Source organism: Aquila chrysaetos, chromosome 6 (assembly GCF_900496995.4).
Source record: "Aquila chrysaetos chrysaetos chromosome 6, bAquChr1.4, whole genome shotgun sequence".
Taxonomy (NCBI): Eukaryota; Metazoa; Chordata; class Aves; order Accipitriformes; family Accipitridae; genus Aquila; species Aquila chrysaetos.
In genome coordinates this window covers 6,032,769-6,058,932 of record NC_044009.1, presented here as the reverse complement: position 1 = coordinate 6,058,932, position 26,164 = coordinate 6,032,769, and the positions used below count along the sequence as shown (strand labels likewise).

General features: G+C 44.4%; 1 protein-coding gene across 10 annotated transcripts in view; it reads right to left on the bottom strand.

Annotated features, from left to right (window-relative positions):
• UBIAD1 (UbiA prenyltransferase domain containing 1) overlaps window positions 1–26,164 on the bottom strand; it is a 105,223-nt gene that overhangs the window by 46,134 nt on the left and 32,925 nt on the right. For 4 of the 10 annotated variants that reach the window (XR_005932740.1, XM_041124608.1, XM_030016996.2 and 1 more), the window contains one exon: window positions 13,807–13,914. The exons of 1 other annotated variant lie outside the window; for it this stretch is intronic. Coding sequence is in view for 7 of the 9 variants with exons in the window: in XM_041124608.1 (XP_040980542.1) it covers window positions 13,807–13,914 (108 nt within the window). In the remaining 2 variants the exon portion in view is untranslated. Of the gene's footprint in view, window positions 1–6,790; window positions 6,934–8,092; window positions 8,159–13,806; window positions 13,915–19,256; window positions 19,469–21,556; window positions 21,671–26,164 lie in introns of those variants that run through there. 5 more of the 10 variants (XR_005932739.1, XM_041124619.1, XM_041124607.1 and 2 more) reach the window with 4 other exon arrangements.

Sequence of the window (26,164 nt, the reverse complement as noted above, 5' to 3'; positions counted from 1 at the left end):
TTGGGACACCACTACTATTGCAGAGTCAGTGGTTAGTGCTTACAAAGCAAGAACAAGGTGTCTTTCCAGGAGAAGTCAGCCTAGAGAAAAGGACAGAAATCTCAGACTTGCCCAGTATACTTTTTCTTCCTCTCAAAAGACTCTCTTTTCATTATTGCCCCCCTAGAACTGAACATCAAGAATTTTCAGTCCTGAGGCAATCTGATTTTATTAAGAATTGGAAATGTTGACATGAAGTTAAAAGGACCCAGAGAAGATGCTTCTCCCACCAGGCTAACATAACTTTGCTGGGCACACAAGCTCTGCAGAGCACAGTGCATAGGGGATGAGACAATGCAGTTTGCACTATATTTTTAGCAGGAACATCTCTTTCCCATCGACACCCAGGGGAACAACTGAGCCCTACAGCTACATCTCTCACCTTCCTTCATTTTCTACTCCTGCCTGACATAACACCTTCTCTTTCCCTCACCTCAGATAGATTTTAGAAATATAGGTCTTCCCTATCATAGTGTAACTTAAATCAAACTCTTGTAGTTGGCATTTCACTACAGTAATATTGCCAGAGATGCACAGTATATACAGACCACCACAATAATAGGTGTAGACAAAATGAAGGATAAATAGGCAGACATACAAGTGGAAATTAATCAGCTGAGAGCTATTTTCTCCCCTAGACAAAGTCTTTGTACAAAGTCTTTGTACAAAGCCCAGAGTCTCTGGCACAAAGAAAAAGATTCAGGTCTATCAGGCCTGATTACTAATTGGTACAGTTTAACTAGTGAAAACTCTTTCATATAACTCCATCAGTTTAATCATTCTGTGAGCCAATTAAGCTAAACTGATTTAATAAAGAAGTAAACCAGTCTTACTGTATATACCCAGAGTACTCACTCCAACTTAACAGAATGAATTTAAAATGTTTCAGAAAATCTGTGCAAAGCTTGTAGAGGGATTTCCAGTCCTTTCAGAGAAGAGAAAGGCTGAAGGGAGACTGTCTCCACCCAAGACCCTTCCTGTCTTGTTTTGCAATGAATCACACATCTGAGCTTTGCAATGAATGAGGTTTCCGAAGGCAGCGTTTACTCTGGCTCTCACCCCCGTGCCGTAGCGCCATGTGTTTTACAGCATTGTCAAACATAATGATTCCTACCCTGGAGAGAAATTGGGTCCCGTTTTATATTTTATTGCCTCAGAAAGGACATTTTTTACTTTCCACAGTCCACAGTTGGCAGCAACAGCCCCATAAATCTTGCCAAATGCTTTTTCTTGATATATTGTCCAGCAAGAAGTCTGTGAGGCTGGGGCCAGCATGGAGTAAACAAGTTAATGGCCTCCTGATCCATGTCCGATGAGGGAGAGCAGCAGGGATAAGGAGTCACTGCAGACAAAAGTCCAGCAGCTGGTGGGTGAGTTAAGAGACCACCAGGAGTTTGTTTCCCATGCTTCATCCAGAATAACATGCAAGCTGCAATGCTTCCTGGCCCCCATGAAAGGGGGCCTTACACCAGAAAGCTCATCTAGCCATTGTGCCAGCTCACTCTGCCAGTCCTTGTGTTTGCTGCAAGCGCTCCAGCTGGTTCTGACAGGGCATGATTGTGGGAAAACCTGTGGGAGCCCCAGTGCATGCCAGCAGAACTCATGGAAACCAGGATAAAGGAAAATTGGAAGGAAGGGAAAAGAAAGAACATACTTGTGCTGGTGAATGCATCTGTGTAGAAGCAGATTTCACAGCTGAAAGGACAGAATGCACTGGAGTGCACAGTATGAGCACAGAGGAATGAATACAGGGGAGACAGAACTCCCTGTCCGTAGGGTGTAGGCTTGGTGCAGTTGCTGTGCATGCTCTGGTAGGAGGGTAAGCACATGTGAGATTGTTAGATGTGACTGTGTTGGACACGGTTGTAAGGAGTCCCTATAAAGCAGATGAACATGTGTGTAGATGCAAGAGCATGTTTTGGTACATGTGTTTCTAAATTTAAGTGAACAGTGATGGAAGGGAAGCTGCTTGTTCTTGCATTATGGGATTATGCAAGATGTGCATTGTATGTGTGTTAGTTGGTCCAGGGGTAGGGGTGTATGTAGGTGACATGCTCTACTTGTGTCTTAGCACATGTACATACTGATGCACATAGCTGTCCTTCAGCAAGCCCTAATTTCTAATAGACTTGTTCTTTGCAGGTGTTGACAGAGCCTCTGCCTGAGAAAAAGAGATGTTCAGCTTGATTCCTCTGGGCAGCTAATGAGCCGCTTCCCTCCTCTCTGTCTTTGTCCCTGTGCTCCTCCCTGAGCTCCAACAGCACTTTGCGTGTAATGAAGAGATAATGCCATAATGACTTGATATGTTACACTCAGCCCAGTCATAATGCCTTGGAACAACTAACTGCCTCTGTGCAAGGGCTCTAGCAACTCAGCTGGTCATGTCAAGTTAATGCAAAGCCCTGTATGCCTCTCCAGGCACAGGGCCCATTCAATGGACCTTCATCGTGCAAAACAGAACCAAATCTCACAGTGCCAGATGTCCCAAGCTTTACTGCCCCACACGTTTCCTCCAGCCATGGGGCAGGAATGCACTCCTATGGACACAACCCATACCAGTCACTATGTTTGGCTGTGATGCCTTATGAACTGAAAATTCTCCTGAGGCCTCAAGAATAAAAATACTGCTAACCCTGGCTGGAAGCGTAATGAACAGGAAGAAAGATTGATTGCTATGGCTGTAATTAAGTGAGAGGCTTTGATAGCCTCATAAGCTGCAAGAGCCAAACCAGAGTCCTGATGTGGAATTAGAGTGGCACAGCCTCCCTCCCTGCACCCCGCCACCTTCTCCTGTTAGGGACGGCACCTTAGTATGCTGAGCACGCAGCTGCCCTGCTCCAGGCTTTATAGGCTACAAGTCATTTTAAGGGGAAATGGAAGAAATGAGCTTCCCAAAGATGAGCATGACAGGAGGCTCAGGGACTGACTACACATGGGAAGGAGCAGGAATTGGCAAGCTGCCTCCCACCCTGTGCCTCACCTCCCACCCTGTGCCTCACCTGATTATAAGGTGTCTCTCCACATTAAGCATAGCATTGCATCCATTTATAATCTATGAACAGCATCTCATATCCAGGGCAGGAGCGCATGGGGAGTGGGGGTGGAAGAAGGAGGGAATAATTATCCACCAAGGACTTGAATCCGATGAGATTTACACCCTTCCTCAGCCATAAACATTGCTGAGAGCTCTAGAGATAAACACACTTGCTCAGCAGAGGCAAATGCTGCCTGCCAGCCTACAGATGCTCAGTCTCCCCTGCATGCCAGTTCCCTAAGGATAACCCAGTTCTCAAAGGGGATGCAGCTCCCTCCGTCCCACTCCTCTCCCATTTGCACACAGAAGTGACGTCTTCATTGGATATCTCTTTCACAGTATGGGTGGTGTCCCCGAGGGGGCCAAGATACATTTTCCCCCCCTTAGTGCAGCTAGTTGAGGCTAGTGCTCTGCCTGCCACCCCCTTACATCTTGCAGCACAGTCACACCAATATGTTCCCACATGATGGAAAAGGACGGCACACCATCCCCGTCCCTCAGCGCCTCCTCTCAGCCCAGCTTGCCACAAGTGGTGCCTCTGTGCTGGAGTGGCTTCGCGTGACAACAGAAAACCAGGATCATCATATACATGTTAAAAGAAGACATTTCCAGGCAGCTTGGCAAAGATCTCAGAGATCATCACAGCAACCTCCTTTATGAGCCTGTCTGCCCTTTCCCCCAGGTCCAATGTTCTGGCTCCAGTAATGCACAGCCCTTTCAGTAAACGCTCTCTTGTAAGCTGTAACCCATATTTTTCCGGCAGCTCATGGGAAATACATGGGTCATGGGAAACAAAATTTGTGCCAGTCCTTGAGCTTGCACTGAACTCAGGATAAACTCAAGACAGACAGAGCCTTTCCTATCCCTCTGAGTTTGTACTCAGCCTCACACCGCCATTAATGCACCTTGCCCTCCTCCTCTGCTTCAATCCCACCCAGAAATAGAAAACTCCTCAGCCCATCCCACCCTTATCTCTTAGCTCACAATTCCCTTTCCTCAGATTTGTCCATAGCTACTGTCCTCTATTCCACTATAACATATTTACCTATTATTTTGAGTATGTGTGTGTTAAATGTTTTTTCTTCTTAGAAGTGACTCAAGAAATAACCAGGAATATCCTCCTACTTAACAAGTTACATGAAAGATGACAGCTCCTCACAATGAGGTGGGGGAACAGAGGAAACGAGAACTTCTTGATCCTGCTCCTAGCTCTGGCACTAGCATTTTCTGTATATCTAGCTACTTCCTAGGGCTGCCTCAGTTTCCCCACTGTGACTGCCTCACAGAGACACTGTGAGACTTTGTCATCTGACGTATCTAAAAAATGAGCTTTTCAGATGAGAGGAGCTAGACAAGGACACAATCATATTGTGACATGATGCCTTTGAGCTTCCTAGTAACCAGACGATGGCTCAACTAGCAAGATCCTACTGTAACTGATGTCTGAGCCAGACCGGAGGATTCGCCTGTATCATCTTAACTTCACACTGCCTCTCCCCTGGTGTGTTAGTAGTACATTCCCCTGACCAAGATGTCTGACCCCAGCACAACCCCACTTCAATCTCTGTCCATCACACATTGTTGGCCTTGAAACTCAGAGCACCAGGGGTGACAGACATATCCGGAGACTGACAGACTACCAGAGTCAGCAGAATGCAGCCTGTTGCCATGGAAATTCAAGCCCCCTTTTCAAGCATCTGTGCAGCTCAGGGGAATGTGGCCAGCTCCCACTGTGAAAAATCTTTGTAAAGAGTCCCGTGGAGAGTTGGTTTTGTATCCCACAATTGCTCTTTGCTCCCAAGCCCAATTATGTGTTCTAGCAGGAAACGATGGACCACAGCTTGGCTCAGGATGTATGACGTCAAGATGCATTGTCTAACAGATGAGCCTGCAACCAAGGACACGATTTTCTAGTACAAAAACTCTGCAGGAAAATTTCAGATTTTTTTTTAAATATTGGAAAAGATCCATTTTCACTGCTATGCCACAGGGCAACACGAGGTGACACCACTCCAAAGTATGCTTTTGGGAGATCTGCTTATCTGAACGTGCCTAAGTTAAACCTTGGAGGCTTATTTATTTGTCCACTACATTGATGGGCTTTCTTTGGATTTTAACAAAGGCATCGTCATAGGTGTGACACACAAATAAATAAGTAAAATAAAACCAAACACTAGGACAGAGGGGCGCTGATGGAAAGTTGCAGCAAACAAACCAACGTTTTTGGCTACAGCATATTTTGTAACTGCAAAAAATGTAAGCAGAGCATGGGAGTTATTAACTATTTCTCTATCATTTCCAAGCTTCTGTCATGTGTGCACATCACCACTTACGCACATATGGGCAGAATTATGCAGTATTATGACCAAGAATATTTCTTTACTTGCACAAGTTTATGATATTGCATATCAGCTGTGTATACTGCATATACATTGGCATGTGCTCAAAGACAAACAGGTATATATGCCTGCCATTGTGTCTATATATGCACGTGGTATGCATCAGGATATAGACACTATGCTTGTGAAAGGAGATTACATTCCTTCAAAGGTGTCGTCACTTATCAAAAAGTTTTGTCAAGTTTAATTACCTGCACTGTTTTCCCCATGAAATGGGGAATCTCCAAGTTGCTTTTCCAATTGCATTGATCCTTTTGGTTCTTACGAAATAACAGATATTTAAGTGAGGCTGCTGCTGGTGGAGGCTCCTGCTGTAGGAACCAGATAATGAGCGCTAGGAGCATGCTTGGGCTTTCAGAGCTCCAGACAGCTTCATTAGCCAAACAAAGGCCACATGTCCAGAGCTGTACAAAGAGGCAGGGGGTGTGATGTAGAAGAGCTCTAGCCTGAGACTGAAGGCAACAGTTCTTCATTGCATTATTGTACATGTGGGCCCTCTGGGAGTGGCCAGTTGTTCAAGGAGTTGTGATAATAAGCTCTCCAAGGATGCCGGCTTTGTCGTGCCCAAAGCACAGACACTTGAGATCCTGCCCCAACAAAAGCCCGTGACAAAACAACCCTCAAGACTTTTCCTTTTAGGCTTCATTCCAGAAGCCCTGAAAGACACTTAAAAGTCTCGTTCAACATGCCTGGTTTCTCATGCAGTTTCTTACACCACAGTTAAGCAACTGTCAAAACACTGCTGTAAAGGATGACTGATGCCTTTTCATCATCAGTGGGCCAAAGCCCTCCCCAAAGGACACTGCACCCAAGAGATACACCACTATTTGTTGAGGGTACCCTCTGAAATCCATGGCTTATTCTATAAAATTCCCCTGCCTAGCAGTTCGAAAAGTTCCTTCTAAATTTGGTCATGGAAATCTCTCACAATCCAAACAGCCTCCCCAGAGAAGAAAGAGATTTACTTCCTGCTTGTCTTTCCTGAAGTCTTTTTCCAGTGAACTTCAATGATGATAAACACGAGAGGAACTGTAAAACCCAGCAAGTGCACTATTTCTTTTCCTCTTCCCACCATTGACAGTATAAATATCACCGAGTCCTGGGGCCCAAGTGCCAGGTTAAAATAATGCTCTCTTTGGGCCAGGGATCTGGGTTCTCCAGAGATCACAAGAAATCTGTGATGGTGGGTGAGAAGGCGGGACGCTGGGAGTTAGACCCAGGGGCACCAACAGGAAATATTTTCACACTAAATTTCACACCCCCTCCCATGGATTTCAATGAACAGTTATTATGATGCACGCTACAGGGTCACCATAAAGACGGGTCATCCCATCTCCCTCTCTTGAACATCTTTGCAGCTCTCAAGGCTGTATATCAGGGGGAACCTTGCTTGTTCTTCCTTCCCTCACTCCCACTCCTCTCTGCTGCAGTGCTTTTCTGGAAATCCCAGGGGAAATAATTCTGGAAAAGAGGCAAGAAATTTAATCAAAAGCTGCATCAATGAACAATTTGTTTCACGGGGAGCCAGGATGAGACTTGGGCAGATGAGAATGGAGGCACTGAGCTGGGGGACAAGCAGCACTAAGGGGAGTGCTCAGGATTCACATGCAAGTCTCAGCCCTGGGCACACAGCATTTTTCCAAGTGTCCTGGACCTGCTGTTGGGTGGGTGAATCGAGCTCCCAAGTTTTGGCTACATGGGTACAATTTTTTGTGCCAACAAAGACATTTGGTCTGAGCTGAACTGCAGCAGAGGGAGTGGATTCATACAGGACACCAAAGCCGTAGGCAGCCCCCATCCAGGCACAGTGCTAGCCTGAGATGGAAGCCAGAGAATGTCAATCTTGACAAACAATAATTTTGATCCTGAAACCAGATGAAAAATCAAATACCACAAAAATCTTTCTGAACCTAAACTCCCTGTCTAAAAAAAAATCAAGTTGGGTCAGTGAATAGGTTTCTTTGCAATAATTTAATACCAATTCATTTTATGTCAACCTTTAAAAGACATATTTACTTTTTTTGGTAAATTAATTTCTTGTTTGAAAGCATAAATTTTAAATGTCAAAAAAAGGATTTTCAACAGTTTATAAATGTTTTTGATTAAGAAGTCATATTTTCTCCTTTTCCTGCAAATCAGAGATTCTTTTCTCCACACTACCACTCTGCTATGGGAATGGATTTGGGGTCTCCAAACCTTCATGCAAACCCTCCTGCAATACTGAGGGGATGTGAATCTATGCCTAGTCACTTTGTAGGCATTCAGGCAGGGTCACAATGGTTTAATCTCATAATTTCCTTCCCCCAAAGAGCTTGGAGCATGGGACTCTGCTCACAGGTTTTCATACCGTTAGGGCTAAGCACCCCTAAAGGACCTTCCTACAACAGACAAACTCCACACAAGCAGTTTCTCTCTTGTGACCTTCCTGTTAGCATCCCGGACTTCAATCCAAACACCTACATCTCCATGAAATTGCTTCAAGATTACAATGAACTCATCTCCAGCCTCATTTTCCTTTTCCTCTTTTTCTCCCTGATTGTGAGGCCTTACCTGTATGACAGCTTCATTACAAGTGACCTTCACCACTGGCTTTGTTGGGGAAGTGATTTAGAACCAAATTACTGATCTATTTCTTTCACCTCCTCCCTCTCACTGAAGGCAGCAATAGCAGCACTGGAGAGGCTGTCTGAAACAGTGCATTTTGAACACATTACAGAAGGCAAGACAGAGCAGAAAGCCATCCTCCACCACAGTCCAACATGAAGGGGCCAAACTGTTCTTGGAGAAATGCCAAAACGACTGAACAATTTATTCTGAGGGTATGGATGAGTCTGGTTTAGACCAGCCAGGAAACAGCTCTTAAGGAACTGGGGACTCTACTGAGAACAGATGGAGGCAGCTGGAAAAAACAGGGGGCAGGTGGCTGCTTGGAAGACAGGATCACTCTGGCACACGGGCAAAGCAGAAGGGACATGGCAATATGGACCTCGTTGTTATGGGCTAGGTTAAATCTCATTGGAACCAGTGAGAAGAGCAGCTGTCCCTGATTCAGGCTAAATCAAAGAACACTTACATGTCTCTTTGTTTGGTACAAACTGAAGCAATGGAGGTTACCATTCAAAACACAAGGACAAGGGTTGATCTGAGTTGAGCTACAACAGAGCTGTAAGCTTTACTGTAGACTAATGGCTGAAGGTGCATTTGTGTGTGTGTGTGTGTGTGTGAAAGAAAAAGAGAAAGCAGAAGAAGATTAAGAAGGAAAAGAAACCAGAGCTGGAGCAGATCACCAAGAACACTCAGGATAAGCAAGGGAAACCTGAAAAAATCAGAGAGATATGGTACTGGAGAAAAGGGTGATTAGAGAGTCCTCTGCCTCCTAAGTGGCACTAATAGCCAGAGAGAGTTAAAAGCAGAGTGAGTGGGGAAGCCCAAGTGGGGAGTCCCTGCTCTCATCTAGTGAAGTCTTTTCAACCATTATAGACTAACATGTAACAGGGTGCACCTGCAGCAGGCCCTTGAATGAATGTCCAAATCAAAGACCTGAAAAACCGGACCCACTCATGAGGCTCTCATTCTCCTTCTTTTCAGTCGTGGCATCCCCATTAGTCAACAGTTCCTGAGCAAGAGACAAGCACTTACAAGAGGAGCACTGCTGAGATTTTAGTGCACAAGATGCAGAACTCCGACTGACTCTCTTGGACTCTCAGTAACATTGGCAAGCAAGCAGCAGTCAGTGACCTCAGGAACAGCTTAGGGCTTTGCAAAACTGAATTCTCAGCTGGGGGACCTACAATGCCTCATATGATCTGCTTGCTATAAAATGAACACATAAAAGAGAATCTATGTGATTCTTAATCCACCTAGGCTCAGGAGCGAAGGGTACAGACACACTGAACCATTCAGGGAACGAAAGTGGTAGCAGGCTGTTTCACACAACCACTTCAGCACAGTGACTTAGCAGTTGAGAAGAATTTAATTTACAAAGAGACAATGTAAAAGGAAAATCAAGGATGTAAGCAAAGCGATAACAGAAGAGCCCAGTAATGAGAGGCTCACACAAGAGATGATTGGCTGATCCATGTGGTAAAGAGCAGCACAAAGTGGCTACAGGGAAATAGCAGGAAGAGATTAACTGCTGACACTGAAGTGCTATTTCCAGCTGACATTTATCTCTGCCTTGGAATTCCCAGTTGGAGAGAAGAGGTGACAACAAACAGGAGAAATTTACACTGGCCACTTTATGCAAATCTAACCTTTCTGCACCTGCCAGGTGGGGAGCATTTATTTACTTTCTGGCTGCCTGGCTAAATTGGCAGAAGGAGTCAATCCAAACAGAATATGGAGAAGGTCAGAGGAATATGGCTCCTGACTGTAATTTCAGGACCTGTTACAGGCATTACAATTTTAATGTGGCAGTTGAGAAATATACACTCTAGGCAAATGAACTGGCAGAAGACATGTGCATTTGCCAGTGTATTCTTCCACATGAGCATTTCATCGCCCTCTGACAGGCAGATTCAGAGATGCTAATCTGTGTCGCAGTCCATACCTGTGTCTTGCTCATAAAGGACCCCAGCAAATTCCTTTAGCTCAGGTATGAAAAGTGATTAATTTGGGGCCAGGCAGATCTAAATTCAATTGCCTTTGTCACAATGACTTTTCAAGATGCAAAGACGTGAAGCTGAGCAGTAACTGTGAGATGTCTGAGGGTGAATTTGTCACAATTTTAAGTAGAAAGATAGCACTTACATATACGCTATCAAATTAACGAGTTCATACTGCACTCTAACAAGTGAAAACAAATTCCTGGCACCCCAGGGTAAGACTGCCCTTTTTTTTGCATGCTAAATAATATCTCTCTGCAATATATAGTCATGTTCAGCTTTTTACATTAAAAAGTCTCTTTTTGTCCATCTAAATTAAATGCAGCCATCTCTTCAGCAGAAAACAGCACAAGAGCCCTTGGTACAAAAGACCAGGAAAAATTAAAGACTCCCATATCTGGCTAAAAATATAGGGGAAGAATTCAGATGGGCTGCCAGTGCCTTCGCACCATATTGAACCATGGTCACAACAGAAGAAATTAAAAACAGTGCCCTAAAAGTAAAAATGCCGTGAGATCTCTGGTCTTCCAGGTCAAGAATGCAGTTGCGCAGCCCTGCTAACAGTGTGCTCCAGATGCACTAGCTGCCTCCAAGAGCCTGCTAGGGCGCTGCTTCAGTCTAGGCACAAAGGATAATGTTACATTCTCCAGCTCAGTTTGTATTAGCCCACACGGCATCCTTCAAAATCCCACTGGCACTAGCACTCGTACAGTCAGCATAAAGCGTGATTTTTCAGACATGACTAACAATCCACGATCCTACTGACAAATGCCTTCAAGGGATTTGTTTCTAGAAAGTACTGAGATCTCCCTGCCTCTTTATGGTATCAGGGTCTGGGCACCCAAGATCACTAGATAGATAAATATGGGCAAGAGGGCTGCTGGCAGTCAGCATTTTTTAGAACTTTTTTAACTCCCTTGAATTCAAATCCAACTCAGACACTTTATAATCATCAGATTGGCTTATCAAACAGGATGCTTTTATAAATAAGTGCTCTCTTTTGCCTTCTGGCTTCTGAGTCTTTAGGTCGTACCTGCGACAAATGTTCAAGCTTTTCACTGCAACTGTGAAAGACTGGAATTGACTTCTGAACACAACAAAATAACTTGTGGCATCTTGTTCCTCGAGGATCTCCAGGGTTGAAAAAAGAAGATGAAATAATGCTAAATTCACAGTAAATACCATGGAAATGGGCAACATTTGAGCAAAATCACTGGTTCCTCAACTGATTCCCCATACCACATGCCAACATTAGGACCAAACCAATCAGTGTCACACGTAAGGGCCTTGTGCAAAGCCAACAGGTTCCCAACACTGCCTCCTATAAAATCCAGGTTTCCTTCAGCATCTGTCATCCAGTCCAATTTTGCTTAGCATGCAAGAACTGACAACAGCCTGAGGTGATCTGGCTGCAGGGCATGCCAGGGGTGTATTTCTGAATCAGGCACGCCCTCACATTGCCCCTGCCCTGCATCTCTGGCTGGTTTTGTGCAAGAAGGGAAAAAAGAAAGGATTTATGATGGGTCAGAGAAAAAAGGCAAAGAAAGAAAAATCCCATAGGATAAAAGAGATGAGAAATTCAAGGTAGTTTTAAAGCAGTTAGTGAAGTCAAGAGCCCAAGCTGACCTGAAGTCACAGCAGTGAGAAAGTAAATGGACTTTTAAGGACTTAGGCTGAGATTTTCAAAGCCTTTTCAACAACTTGGATGTTCATTTCCATTTATTTTACTGGATTTTTGCCAAGAAAATCCTGTGGGCTGCTCTGATTCTGGAGGTCTGAATTCGGAAAAGAGGAGCTAGACTTTGCTTTATTTTTTTATCTTTTTTATATATATAGATCTATATAAAGAATCAGCAAAAACAGCCAATCATTTCCTTCACCATCAGAGAGCCTGAAGGGTCAAAAACTGCAGGCTACAGAGGAATCATTGCAGGGTATAAAAGGGAGTTACAAAGAGACTCCAGAACAGCAGAAGGGCTGCTGACATTCACAGTCTTGTGGCTCTATTGCTTTCTCCTCCTTTTTACCATAAAATTAATAGGGTTAGATCAGATTTCCCCTAACTTACCAGAGTCACTGCAGCATTGGGTGGAAAAAACAGAGGATTATGCTGTGCTACGAATCTTCCATCCCATCCCTTTCACATCCTTATTTCATTACCTGACAATACCTTTGTCTGCTCTGCAGTGTAAGGCTCTAGAGGCAGTATTCAGCTTCAGACACACTGCACAGGACAGGACTGGCAGCTCCACCATGGGACTACATGCTGAGAACTGCCTGTCACGTAAGTCCACAGCATTTTGTAGGATTTCTCATACTCCATAGAGTCACGGACTTCTCCCATCCCAATTCCCGACACCAGAAAAAGCCCACCCATATGAGCCAGGTGGGTTGTTTCCAGTAGGAAACAGCAGTAGTGGAAATTAGTTTCTTCTGTTTTCCAGCTTTCATGAGCTCTAAGTTAAGAAGACTTGGGGCTTCTGTTCTGTCAGACTATCGACTGCCCAGCAGGTAAAGAAAGCAATAAGTGGAAAGTAATTGATAGCAGCAGGTAGCTCCAATAAGTTTCTTAGTCAATACAATTTATAGCGGAGACAGCTCCAAACACTGAAGTAGGGAAGCCCAGCTTAACATGTTTATAACCTTTCTCATTTTGTTTTGCTGAGTTTTCCTTCCCCACTTCTTTCATCAGTGTTCTTTTGAGAACTAATTTCTCCATGGACATAACAAGCTCATGCTTCATTCACCATTATCTTACAAACTCCTTGTAAATTGAATTACCTGCATGGCAAAGGGGAACTGCCCTAGTTCTCCAGGACAGTGTGGAGCTCAGACACATGGCCCTGTTCTTAGCAGAAAGTAATTTAATTTTTTTCTGTTATTGGATTTAAAGTGAGTATAAATGAGTGGAAAGCAAATAAAAAAGACCCCCTCCCCAAAAGAGCAGCAGAGTGGAAATGGCCATTAAAACAAAGAGTTTTCATGAATAACTGGTTCCTTAATCTCCAGAATGTGGAGAAGGAAGGATGACTTTAGCACTTATGATGTCAGGGGGCTGTACATGTATTTCTCACATATCTTGTGTAGCTTTTCTTGCCTTAATTTTCCCACTCATAAACCAGGGATAAAACATATCATTCCCTCACAGTAAAGGGTTTATTTATCTCATGTACATTGAGATCATGCAAAAGAAAGTACTCATTATTAAAAGATAGACTCTCTTTGTGATAAGAAACACCACTTGCAACTGTTCTGACAGGTGACATAAAATATATCAAGCAATTATGGCTCTCTGACAATGACCAAAGAGTGCATCAAGAAAGATGGAAGACCTTTCCAAGTTTTCCTGATGGATTCAGGTTTAAATAGTTTACTGCTCATAACTAAACATTTCAGCTGACTATGCCAAGGACTCTTCAGATATCCTGCCAGTATTGTTATTGCATGGACACACATTCATAGTTCTGAATTTTGACATCTCTTCCGTCAGGTTTTTTTTTGTGTGTGTTAATGAACACCGTATGAGGAGCTTCGAGGAGGCAGATTTGAAAGGCAGGCAGGCAAGGGTAGCTCTAGGTATTATAAGAATGTTTCTAATGTTTTTGCACAGACAGATTAGGATGCAGTAAGGAATCAACTTTTCAAATCAATCAATTTTCCCCATGGCACAGCACAAAACAAACCACCACGCAATCCCAGAAACACATATGCTATGTGCTGTATCTCCTACCTGAAAGCCACTGGAATATACGGACGTTCTTTTCCACATCTTTCTCCAGTGATATGGGTACAGAATCTTTCTCCTTCTCAGCAACTTCTGCTTCTCAATATTATTCCTCTGGAAAAAGATGAGCATCAAATTGGTTACATGGAGAAAGTGGATACAGGGGAATTTTCTCTGCTCAAGAGCATTTTTCTTCTTCCTTGTTAGCTGAGATGGGAAGTGGAAAAGCTGATTTTCAGTTCTTTCAAAACTGTTCACAGAATCATGATCAATATTTTTCAATACACAGACAAACAAAAACATGTTTTAAATTGAAAGGTCTGTTTTGGTAAATATAAAAAGCTGATTATTATTCCAAATAACCAGATGGAGAATAATACTACAGAATCATGAAAAGTCCATATTTGTCAATTACCAGCATTTTTCAGGAAAGTTTTAATCAAAGGCCACTTTCCAGTGGGTAAGAACTCCACACTTTTCAGCAAAATGCTAAAAATACTGAGAAAGAGTCTTGGGTGTAATTTTTGGCAAGATGAGTAAACCTCAGTAGAAAGCCTGTTCCATGGGAGATGTCTAATTCCGCTCCAGTGACTCAGCAGCCTCAGACATGCTCCCAAGCTGCTAGATGTTCTTCCAGGACTAATTATATAAACTTCTTCTTCAAGAAACATTTTACTATATAAGATGGTTTAGGAAAAAAAAATAGTCAAAGCTTCAGTCAGTTCCAACTGAGGAATCCAAAACAAGGCCATTAGAATTTAAGGTATAAGAAACTATCACTTGTACAGACTAGGAAGCAGCAAGAAGGCAATCTCTAAAAACCTGGATTCTCTGCTCCTGCAGGATAGAGGTACAGTTGTGGCTAGGTGATTGCTTCTGAAGCTCTTTCAGAAGAGGTCACCGCAGTCTTTTTTCTCTGAGAACCATGGCATTCTCGAGCCATAAAATAAACGCGAGAAGCTTTCAGTGAGGACCCTAGAGAGGAGTTAAAATTCTCCCATGTGCAGAGATCCTGCCCAGAAAGGCCTAGGTGCACTCAAAGCCCCCTTGACAAGCCCTCAGGAGGATGCTGAGAAACACTTGAGCCTGTTCCCAAATCTTGAGCAGGGAGATGCGTCTTCTTCCCTGGGAGCAGTGCAGAAGTGCTATGTCAGCCATCAGAGAGCTGCAGAAGGCCCTGGGACCCTGGTGGGGAGCTGTCCATACTTCGTGCTATGCATCAGAACAGGCCTCTTCAAGCAATGCCCCACTGCAGCAATGCCAGGAAGAGATACTGTACCAGGGAGACAATTTCCCTTTCTTTTTAAGACATTTTAAGCGAATGAATAATTCATCCTGAATGACTTTGAGCCGAGGCGACTCTCCATGTTACCACCTGATTATATGTTCCATAAAAAGAGATGACAGCAATTTATCTCTTTTCTCTTGCCGGATGGGCTGGTGGGGGGATAAATATGCTGCCACCAAACTGGAGTGATGAATCATCCCTCCAAGCAACCAATGACATTTTTACTGATTTGGCATTTAGTGCTTCCCAGTGGGAGCGGTAGGGAGCAGGACATCAGCATAAGCCTTCAGGAAAGGAGGGAAGACCACGGGCAATGGAGGGCTCAGTTCTCTCTGTTCATCCCCATAGGATTACTCATTGCTGAGTACCCAGCAAAGGCAACTGGGCAGAAGAGTCTTTCTCCTGAAAGCAGTGGAGTCTGCAAAGATCAGGTGCTCACATTGCTGTCTGGTGATAAGGAAAGCAGCTATTAAGCCTTATTCTGCTTTATTATTGAGTGAAAAGTGGGGTTAGGCTGGAGGATAGGAACTCTGTTAGACATTCCCCAGAATCATGCTTCCTTCTTGTACAACAAGCTGCACAGTACGTGCCAGTTGTTCAGCTGGGAAATGGGAGTGAGAAAGATTTGTCCTGGGAATTAAAGCACAGGTTTACTCAAAGGAGAGGGGACTGCACGTGGGTGCTGCTCTAGCTAGGGGGAAAGCCTGCTGCCCTGTCCTTTACCTATGCCCACTTAGGCAAACCTGAGCCTTTCCCAAGAGGGGATCATTAGCTCTGCCAACCTGGGGCTTTTTGGATGATCTGAAACCACCAAGCATGGATCAATTAGGGCCAAGTCTGAGAAGTGAGGGCTTCCTTTCCTTAAACAACTCAATGCCCTGCTATTACTGCAGTCCATTATGGGGATATCCCCTATGTTTATGGCCATATAGACAGCTGCTGTCAAGCTACACCAAGCCAAAGACAGCCAGGTGTTTGTTCTTGCCCACAAGCAACACGTCCTGGCTGAAAGTTTTGTCCCCTTGCTGCAATCCCTCTGCAGGTATTCCCACCTCTGCCCTCAAAAACACATATGCCTCATGCTACATCAGAAGTCCTCTGCAGCCAGATGCACCCGCAAGCACTGCAGCAAACGAAACATTTCCTTGTGCACATATTGTGCTGTGCACATCCACACCTCCAGTGCCTTCATGCACACACTTCGTTCTACTACCTCTGTCCTCCCACCTCTCCCAGCCTGCAAGGGGCTGATACAGCATGTAAATGTGCTACAAAGACACATCCTCCCCGCCCCCGTGCTGGCTATGGGGAACATAAAACACAGCGGAGATTGCTGCTATTTTATTATTTATGAAGCTTTGGTTATTTCATATATAAATAATCCATGACTGCAAAGTGTTGCTGGCACTGTAATTGAATATTCATGAGGTATTTTTGTTGAGAATTTTCACCATCATTTCAAACCCAGACACAAAAATAAAAATCATCATAATAAAAATTTCATCTGTCATTTCACAGTTTCAACCTCTGAGAAACAAAATCTCTCTCTCTCCCACCCTGAGGGCTTTCTGTGCAGGAGGGAACAAAGCAGTAGGGTTAATCTGGAAGGCAGGTTTATGCTGCATTGGAAAGAAGCAGGAACATCCTGCATATAGCTCTCTCTGCTGTCTCTTAACATTGTCAGGATGCTGCTTCTGGGGATATATGCTGTCTGCATGGAGTACATGCAAATTCCCTCTCTCCCTCCTAAAAACGTTTCTCTTTTCAGGCTTAATCCTAGCCAGAACCTTGAGAGAGAAGCACCCAAGTGGGATCACTCAGCATGGAAAATGGAAGCATGTTGCTGCCACCCTGTGGAAAATGGTGGCCCCCAATTGTTGGGGACCACTCTAGAGGTTCACAAAGCTACAGCTGGTAAGGTGGTTAAAGAGATTTGTGAGGCTGTCATTACTCCGATGAGACCCAGGGGTAAAGAAAACAGGGAATTTCCATTAAATAATTGCAGGATTTGCAAGGAAGATGTTTGGACGCTTTACAGGAACGATTGATAGAGTCTGTCCTATACCCATGGTGCACAGGGGGCACGTGCATCAAGAGGGTGAAGTACTACTGCTGCAGAAGCTCCCAAGGACAACTTTGGCAAATTACTGGACACATGCAAAGATCAAGTGTCTCTTGCATCCTGGGATAGTTTAATATGCAGATTCACCTGCTTGCCTTGCTGAGATTCCCCTTTTTTCCTCCCAAGGCTCTTTCTTCACTGTGCCCTTCAGCTCCTTCTATTCCACACAAAAAAAGGCAAGGGAGGACTAACAAAAAGATAGTAGCACTATCCAAACTCTTCCTTTCCCTTACTTTCTATCCACATCTTCTGTGAGGAGGCTCTGCAGCTGCCTGCATGGTACATCACCCTGGCCTCCTTATCGTCCACTGTCCCAATTCTCCTCTACAATTTTTTCAGATCACAGCTCCTTCCTTTTTCAATTCTGTGAAGCACTGTATGCACAGAAAAGAAACAGCAGTAGGAGAAACAGCATGCTCCCGGCCCTTCTAACCCAGCCTCCTCAAACCCAAAGAGGGGCATATGAAAGCCTGGCAGTCAGATCTGAGATCCACATCCACCCCAACCTGCCCCAGTCCACGTGCAAGTGGTATATGTGAGGCTATGTCACATCAGCACATCACAAATGGGGCCAGAGCTCTCAGAGCACCTTGCCTTCCAAGAGTGATTTATAGGCCCTGTCAATCCAGCAGACTGAACTGCAGAGACAGCTGGAGCGTGCAGCAAAGAGAGCAGCAATCCATCACCACCGGGTGGGAGTCACCCAGGAATCCATCAAGAGCTTCATCATGGTGACATCTTTGCAGAGGCAGAAAGAGAAACAAAGGAAAAAGATGGAGACAGAGAGAGTGAGCCAAGAGTGGAAAATCCACCCAGGATTTCTCAGAACTTCAGAGCCACAGAAGTAAACCAAGATGACAGACACAAAAAATATTTTTTGTTTGTAGTGATTCAGGTGGTCCTGCTTTAAAGCCACAAATTACAATGCCTCACACAGCTGAGCAGGGCTTTCTGGTGTCAGCCATACCAGAAGCAATCAGAAATTGCTTTCCCATTTGCTAGCTACAGAGCTTTGTGGTAGGTATTAATCACTTCCAGGTATGATGACTGGATGGCTTTGATGGCAAGGGCATTTTACTGTTAGGGAGCTGCTACTGGCAGAAGGAATCAACCCCAGCTCCACTACTGAGGAGAAAGGTGATGCCCTGTACTTGAAGAAATATAAAGCAAGCTGCAGCGTTTTGCTATATGGCGCTAGATTTTATAGTCTAACCTAATGCTGACTCCTCAGCAGGAGCCAACCTGCTCCTCCGAAACGTGCAGGCACACAGATACACGTACCCCAGACCAACAACGACGTAGCATGTACCAAGTCACAAGAACACACAAGATACTTACACAAGGCCCACATATACACCCAAGTCCAGAAAAATACATGTACAACAGCTTGGCATGCACAAAGGAAAGGGGCACACACACAGATATAAGTGTGTCTGGAATCTACAAGTATGGCAGGAATACAGAAGGTAAACTCAAAAGATGCATAGTCACACACACTCCCCTGTGCAGTGCCATGATGAGTACAAGAGCATACATTGTCTTTGATCTACAATTCAATAATAAGAGATATGTCAAGTTCCCCAGTAACACAACTTCTCTCCATCCTCAAACTCCATAAAAAAAACTGAGAACGTGATTTCTCCTAAGTCTGTGTTAGACACTGGGGAGAGAGGTAAAGAAAAGAAGTGAGCATCTGCTCTTGGAGGAAAGAAAAGCAATTTACCTTTGAATAGGGAGCAGCAGAACAAAGCACATTATTTCTTTTTGCTCCAGGGACAGCCACCGATGTTGTTTCGAGTCATGCTGATTACAGGTTAAGCATGTGCTCCCAAAGCTCCAGAAAGATGCAGGATGTGTTGGGACCTCTTGGAACAGTATAAATCAGCTGAAAATTGGGGGGGTGGGGGTGTGGGGTGTCAAATTAACAAAAGGATTCAGAAGCTGGGAGTAGGGCCAACAAATGTATTTTGGCATCACAAGGTGGATAAGACTCAGTAGGTGCAAGAGAGATGGGGGTGGGGGTCAGGGAGAGCCTCTATGGGAAGAAAGCAGAGGTGGGCATGAGCTGCAGCAGCCGGAAAGACTGCACAGGAGAAGAGTGAGTACCTGGGACTGTGAGGGAGGGCTTAAAGAGGGGTTAGAGACTTCCTGACCCGGGTTTATTTCCAATACGTGTCTCTTCTGGGGTCTGTTACTTGCCTCCAGAAGACCCTCTCCCCAGCTAAGACATCCATGCAGACAGTATGTATCCACCTGCCCTGAGAAGACGTGGAAGTATGGTGACAATACAATTGCCAGTGTCACAGGAACTGCTTTTACAGCACAAGGCAGGCTGAGTTGTATCTAGCTTACCTCCAGCAGATTCTCTGGTGCCGTCTGAGTCACACGGACTATGTGGAGCCATTTGAGTTTATGATCCTTTTATCTTTCTGACCAAGGGATCATACGCTGCTTCTCCCAAGAAGAATAATGAAGCCTCATACATTACACATCCCCCAAAGGACTTAATTTCCCTTAATCTAAGGGGAGGATTTGCCTCCAGTCTCCAGCCCTTTTATTATCCATTTGTTGCTCCATCTGCAGCACAGATCATAAAGGAATTTTTTATTTTTTAAGTCAACCTTTGCTTGGGCCTCATTAAGGCCTTACACAAAGTCCCAGGCTGCTCACAGCTCAGAGAAATAGAACCAGGTAGAGGCACTGAAGGCTGGCTGGCCTTATCCTCCCTCTTAACAGTGCACTGCAAGGACAAGGGGGTGTCTGGCTCATAACCAGAAAAATGAAATTATGGGTCAAGAGAAATGCAGCATTGACACTTACCCTTCCCATGCGTGCTCTGAAATATGATGTTCTGACAAACAAGAATGGTTCTGGTTTGGTGAAATACTGCTATTCACACTGCGGTAGCAGCAGGAGTGTTAGCCAGTGAGCCAAGTTACTTCTCTGTGCTACACAAGGTGCAAAGATATTCCAAGAAGATCGCCCCTCTCCCAGAGAACACATCCAATGTTCTCAGCTTGAAGAAGTGAGGCAAGTGCAGTCTATTACTATGGTGGGCTGCAGCTACTGAATTCTGCTCCTGGCCCTTTCACCTAGCCACAGCCTGGCCTTGAGCATATTTCTTCACTTGTCTTTGCTTCTCTTTCCTCATCTGCAAACTGAAGTCTTACAGTTCAGTATAGTGGATTATTTTAAAGGGTCTAAGTGTCATAATGGTACAACTCAGCATGTAGAGGGCTCTAGAGGGTTAAAGAAGACACTGCTTTCTCTGCTTTTTTAACAGCTGCCTGCTAGCAAGAGAGAATACACATCTGGGGCAGCATGCAACCCCTCAGTGCAGTTGCCCCAACTCCTTTACCAGCTATGAATATACACATATACATGTATGTGGTGTTGCCTCCTGAAGTGCTGCGGCTTTATTTTCTCCCCTTGCTGTTCTCGCTGAGCTAGAAACTGGCACTGAACTGAAAGTAATTTCCTTTCATTTTAAATAAATAATAATTTAACAATGTATGCTGCTGAATTTATTCTTGCATCAAAAGGGAGATGATTGCACTTCCCAGTCCGGAAAGACAGAGAGGGGAGGAAGACACGGCTTTATAATTAAATTTGCTTTTCTTCCTTTCATTGTGCATCTCATTAAAAAAAAAAAAAAAAGTAAAAAAAAAAAAGAGAAAAGAGAAAAGCACACACAGAGCCTTGTGTCTCAGCCCCAAGAAAAAGGAAAAACTCCCTCTTGTTTGTCTCTTGCTTCTACTTCCACACAGATAACACAGGTAAGGGGACCCTTTCAGCTCTGCATGGGTGCCCAGCACAGTAGGAAAAAGCAGAGCCATTTCAGTTGCTGCCTGGGAGGAGAGCAGAGAGCTGAAACCTTAAGAAGTTGCTAGGCATTTTCTTTGACATCTCATACAAGTAATATGCTATTAGGGGTGTTATTCACATATGATAGAGCCAAAGTGCCACAGCAAAGGGCACTATGACATGCTTAGGATTATTAGGCAATTCACTGGCTAGCTGTGCTGATGTGGCAGCTGCTCTCCCTGCCTGCTCTCTGTCTGGGGGCTGTTTTATATACCCAGGGTGATCAGAAGCCCCCCGTTCACAGAAACTTGTGTACAAATGACTTGACATTGAACTCCATTGTACTGTGACCTCTCTAAACCCAGGCACTGACATTTCTTGTAAGCTATGGTACTAGCAGAGTTGTACAAGCATCCTTGCAGCTCTGATCAACGTCCCCAAGTTGTGGCCCAGTGTGCACTGGGGCTGGGGCCTTGGAAGCCAGCCTGAATCCTGCACTGTCTGCCTGTAAGTAATATCCTCAGGGACTGGAGATTACTCACCTTTAGAGAAATTCACTGCATCAGGGAACAGCAGGAAATGCTCTCATTCAATCAATGCAAACAAGCACATTGCAACTCTCTCCATAATGAGCCTACACTCACAGCCATCTTTCCCTGTGGAAAAATAAATGATTCAGTATAAGGAGGCTTTGCTGAGTATAGTTTATGAGAATGACAAAAATGTTTTCCTTAATAAAAGAAAAGCTGTTGAAGCTATAGTACTTGGATATTGCCCAGGTTAACTCCTTCAGAACAACCTTTGATCTCTACTCAGGGAGACCTCTTTCCTATTGCCTGATTGCTGCACAAGTTTACATTCTCTGCACTGCATCCACACGTGCTTTAATCCCATGATTCCCTTGATCTTGTAGGCAGCTCACTTTCAGCACAGATTTTGGTCCAAGAACTGTCTGAATTCCATGAATCTCTCTTCCCCTGCCCCTTCTTCCTTTGTATAGGGAAGGTTTTTCTCTTTGCACCTTCACTGTTTAGTATGGCAGAAGGGGAGGAAGAAATCACCTTCAGCTTTCCTTGCCATCTGCATCCCAATTGCTCCAGTGGGATTTGGGCTGTGTTCCAAATTGCTCCGTTTGCAGTGGATCTGGGGCAGAGGGAGGACAAGCTGACCGTGACATGTCTCAGTGGATAAGACTCCAGAGCATCTAGCTTCTGGGACCTTTCTGTTCTGGCTACTCTAGTTATGGCTGTCTAGGGCTGCTGAGCACCCTTCCTCATATAGCACCCCGATTTACCTGCTGATCTGCAGCATGGCCTACTAAAACCAAACAGCTCTCCTACAGACAAAATTTATACACGAGGAAATAATAAAAAATACAAAAGTGGCATTACTGTGCATTATAAAATAATGAAACAATTTTTTTCAATTTGTTTCTACCCCAGATAGTGGCAGTGATCAGCACTTTACAAAAGATGCTTCTTCCACATCCTGGCATATGTTATTACTATTATTAATAGCAAGCCATTCCCGGGGGCAGTACTCTGTACAGGTACATTTATTTCCTTCACAGTCCTGTCACCCCCTTGCTGGTGCTCCAGCTCCCTACAGCACATCCCACTATGAGGCAAGGGAGGCAGATGGAAAATTAGGCACCACTCTGCCACACTCCAGACACAGCTTAGCCTCGTTCTGTCACTCAGGATGTGCCTGTTGTTAGTTTTATACCATCATAATTGCATTACCTGTGTCTCATACCACTGTTATTTCCTGTTCCTTTCTCCTAAATCAAAACTGCCCTTAGGAGAAAGAAATACTTGGACACTATCTCCTTCCCTCTGAGCCAGCAGGAATGGGAGTTATCAACAACTTGCTACTCAGTAATGAGGCAAACTTTCTCCTAGTTTGTTTTTCTGTTTCCAAGTGCTTACTCATACCTTCTGCCCTCTGAACAGGATCTGACATGTCACTTTCATGGGACAATGGCTATTTCTCAGGAGGGCTGCAATAAACAGGTACATGCTTTAGTGTTACTGTGTCCACATCACCAGCCTCAGGTTCCCAATCACTCCCTCACAGCAAGCCCTGGCATTCAGACACGTGAGCAAGTAATGAACTGGGGCTTAACAACATAATATGCAACAACTGAGCTGGAATAACCACCTGGCAAACCTAGGTGAGACAAATGGACAAGCAAGTCAGTGTATGCCTGTTTCTCCACTTGTCCACTGACTATCTTACCTACCTCAACTGCAAGCTCTCTGGGGAAGCGACAACGTCTCTCAGTACCTAATAGAGCAGGAACCTGCCCTTTGGGATTCCATGTACTGTCACTGTAGAAATCATAGTGATAACCCAGCCTCAAATCCTGCCAAAACAAGAGCAAGGGAAGCATCTTCAGACAAACTCCCCACCTTAGGGAGTTCTTAGGCTGGATTCAAAATACACAAGGTACATTCTCTCCTGAGACAGATGTGCTGAGCTCCCTCCTTTGCCTAATTTGTAGCAACTGCTGTGGGTCACATTTGCCTTCCCTAAGTGGGATGAGGCTCTGGGCAGTCACTAAAGTGCTATACCAACTCCCTGTCAGCAATGCCATCCAGAGTTTGTGAGCACTGGAGAAATCAATACGATTGGGAAGCTTAGCTCCTCTTTGCCCGCTGGCCATGTTCGTCACCAGCACACAGTAACAATGTAGAGCCATTTAATAACACAGCTCATTAGGCTTCTGACAACAGGAGATGACGGAACTAAGACCTCAAACATAGAGCCTCATGAGTCTATTTGTACCTGCAGTTTCAGGCTGGGTATCTTATACTTCCCAGCGTGTGAGGAATGCATGTCTGGCACAAGATCCAGAGGGAAATTCTCTGGGAAAATCATGTAGGAATCCCCCTGAGGGAGCAAGACCAAATGCTCAGAAAAGTGCTTGGAAAATAGTTTACATGAAGCAGGTAGAGATGACCTAGAAAAGACAGTTTCTTTGGCTTCCCAATGCCAAGAAAGCAGACAAAGTTCAGTTTTGTCAGAGAAACTCCAGAACAACCACTTCTGGCTGGTCTATCCTAGATTACAACTTCTCTCTCCTTGCCCCAGGATCTTGACCCTAAGCTTCTCTGTTGCTTCAAATACTAACATTCAGAGAGAAACAGCCATAATGGACAGCCAGAGTCCAGTTAGGGACATCCTGCAGTTCCGCTGAAAGAGCCTCACCAGCTGCAAGCTTAGAAGTGGTTTTCACATGGGGAGTGACCAGTCCCTGCACCAGCCAGAAGAACTGAACAACAGGTATCCAGAGCTACAAGGCACAGCTCTCCTGGTGGGACCATCGTGCCATAGACAATAGCTGGAGGAATCAAAGGCACCAGTAAAATGACAAGGAGTAATATCCTGACCCCTTTGAAGTCGGCAACCAACCGGCCACTGATTTTAATGAGCTGTGGGACCTTATCCACGGCATCTCTATACACCCTTTATATTGCTATAAGAAGGTAGATGTGATGTGGAAGCAAGAGCAAGGCTCCTAGCTGTTAAAGCCAAAAGGAAACACTTTGATCACTAACCTGCATAACACAGTCTCCTACCTAGTGCAAGCTAGAAAACAGACAACCTCATTTCTGCAACAAGCCTAGCCACCTAAGGTATCCTACACTTTTTGGAAAGACACCCAGCCTGATTCAAAGATTTCTACTAACAGATAATCCACCACAGTCCTAGGCAAGCTGTTCCAATACTTAATTATTGCATTTTTTTTTTATTTCCAGTCTGAGTCAGACTAGACACACTTCCAGCTATTCAGCTTCCAGGCACTGGATCTCTCTGTGGCCACTGTCTGCTAGATTAATGAGCCTTCTACTATCAGAAATCTTTTCCTTGTACTTAAAGACTGTGATCAAGTCACCTCTTCAGCTTCCTTTGTATAAACCAGATGAAACTTCCTGGCACTGTCACATTTCACAGAGTTGTGTAAGGATAAATATACACAAGTTGTGATTCTACAATGATGGAAAACAGAATTTTGTTGTGATTTAACCCAGCAGGCAGCTAGACACCACACAGCCATTTGCTAACTGCCCCCCCTCCCCACAGTGGGATGGGGGAGAGAATTGGAAAAAAAAGTAAAACTCGTGGGTTGAGATAAAGACAGTTTAATAGGACAGAAAAGGAATGGAAAATATAACAACAACAACAATAATAATAATAATAACAGAATTAGAACATACAAAACAAGTGATGCACAATGCAATTGCTCACCACCCGCTGACTGATGCCCAGCCAATTCCCAAGCAGCGGCCCCTGGCCAGCTTTCCCCCCAGTATATATACTGGGCATGATGTCACATGGTATGGAATATCCCTTTGGCCAGTTTGGGTCAGCTATCTTGGCTGTGTCTCCTTCCAACTTCTTGTGCCCCCCAGCCTACTCACTGGCAGCACAGTATGAGAAGCTGAAGAGTCCTTGACCGCTGCTTAGCAACACTGATGAAAACATCAGTGTGATATCAACATTATTCTCATTCTAAATCCAAAACACAGCACTATACCAGCTACTGGGAAGAAAACTCTATCCCAGCCGAAACGAGGACAGATTTCCAGAAGTGTAGTCGTTATTCAGAGCTGTTCACTGGGTTTTTCTGCACTGGACATAAAATTTTGCTAAAAATTCACTTGCTTGAGCAGCTATTCCTTTGCTGTTGGCCAGGTGAGTCAGATAGAACAGTTTCAACTGAAGAGCACAGAAGTCTGTAAATGTTCATGTTGAATTCTCTGAGTGCTTGTACATGCAACTTCAAATTACTTCAAAAAAACTCTGTACCAGCAAAATGCACCCGCTTAAATATTTGGGAAAAGAGGTATCAGGGCACACTAAGAGTGAGGTTACCCCTAACATTCTTCTGCTTCTAACAGGAAGGGCAATATGACCTTGGCAGAACATGCAAACAGACTCAGTGCCCACAACAGGCTTCGTATTTTCAACAGAGCTCAGTACTTGGGTGAATCCAGGCTGCTCTTTGGGAAGTCATGCATTAGCAAGTTAGCTGAAATCATGCAGTTTAATCATAGTGCTTGTTTGCAATATACAGCCTGCTATTCCATTCTCATTCCAGCTCTTTGGGTGTTGCCACAGCTTTCATTTTATTATTCATATGTTTT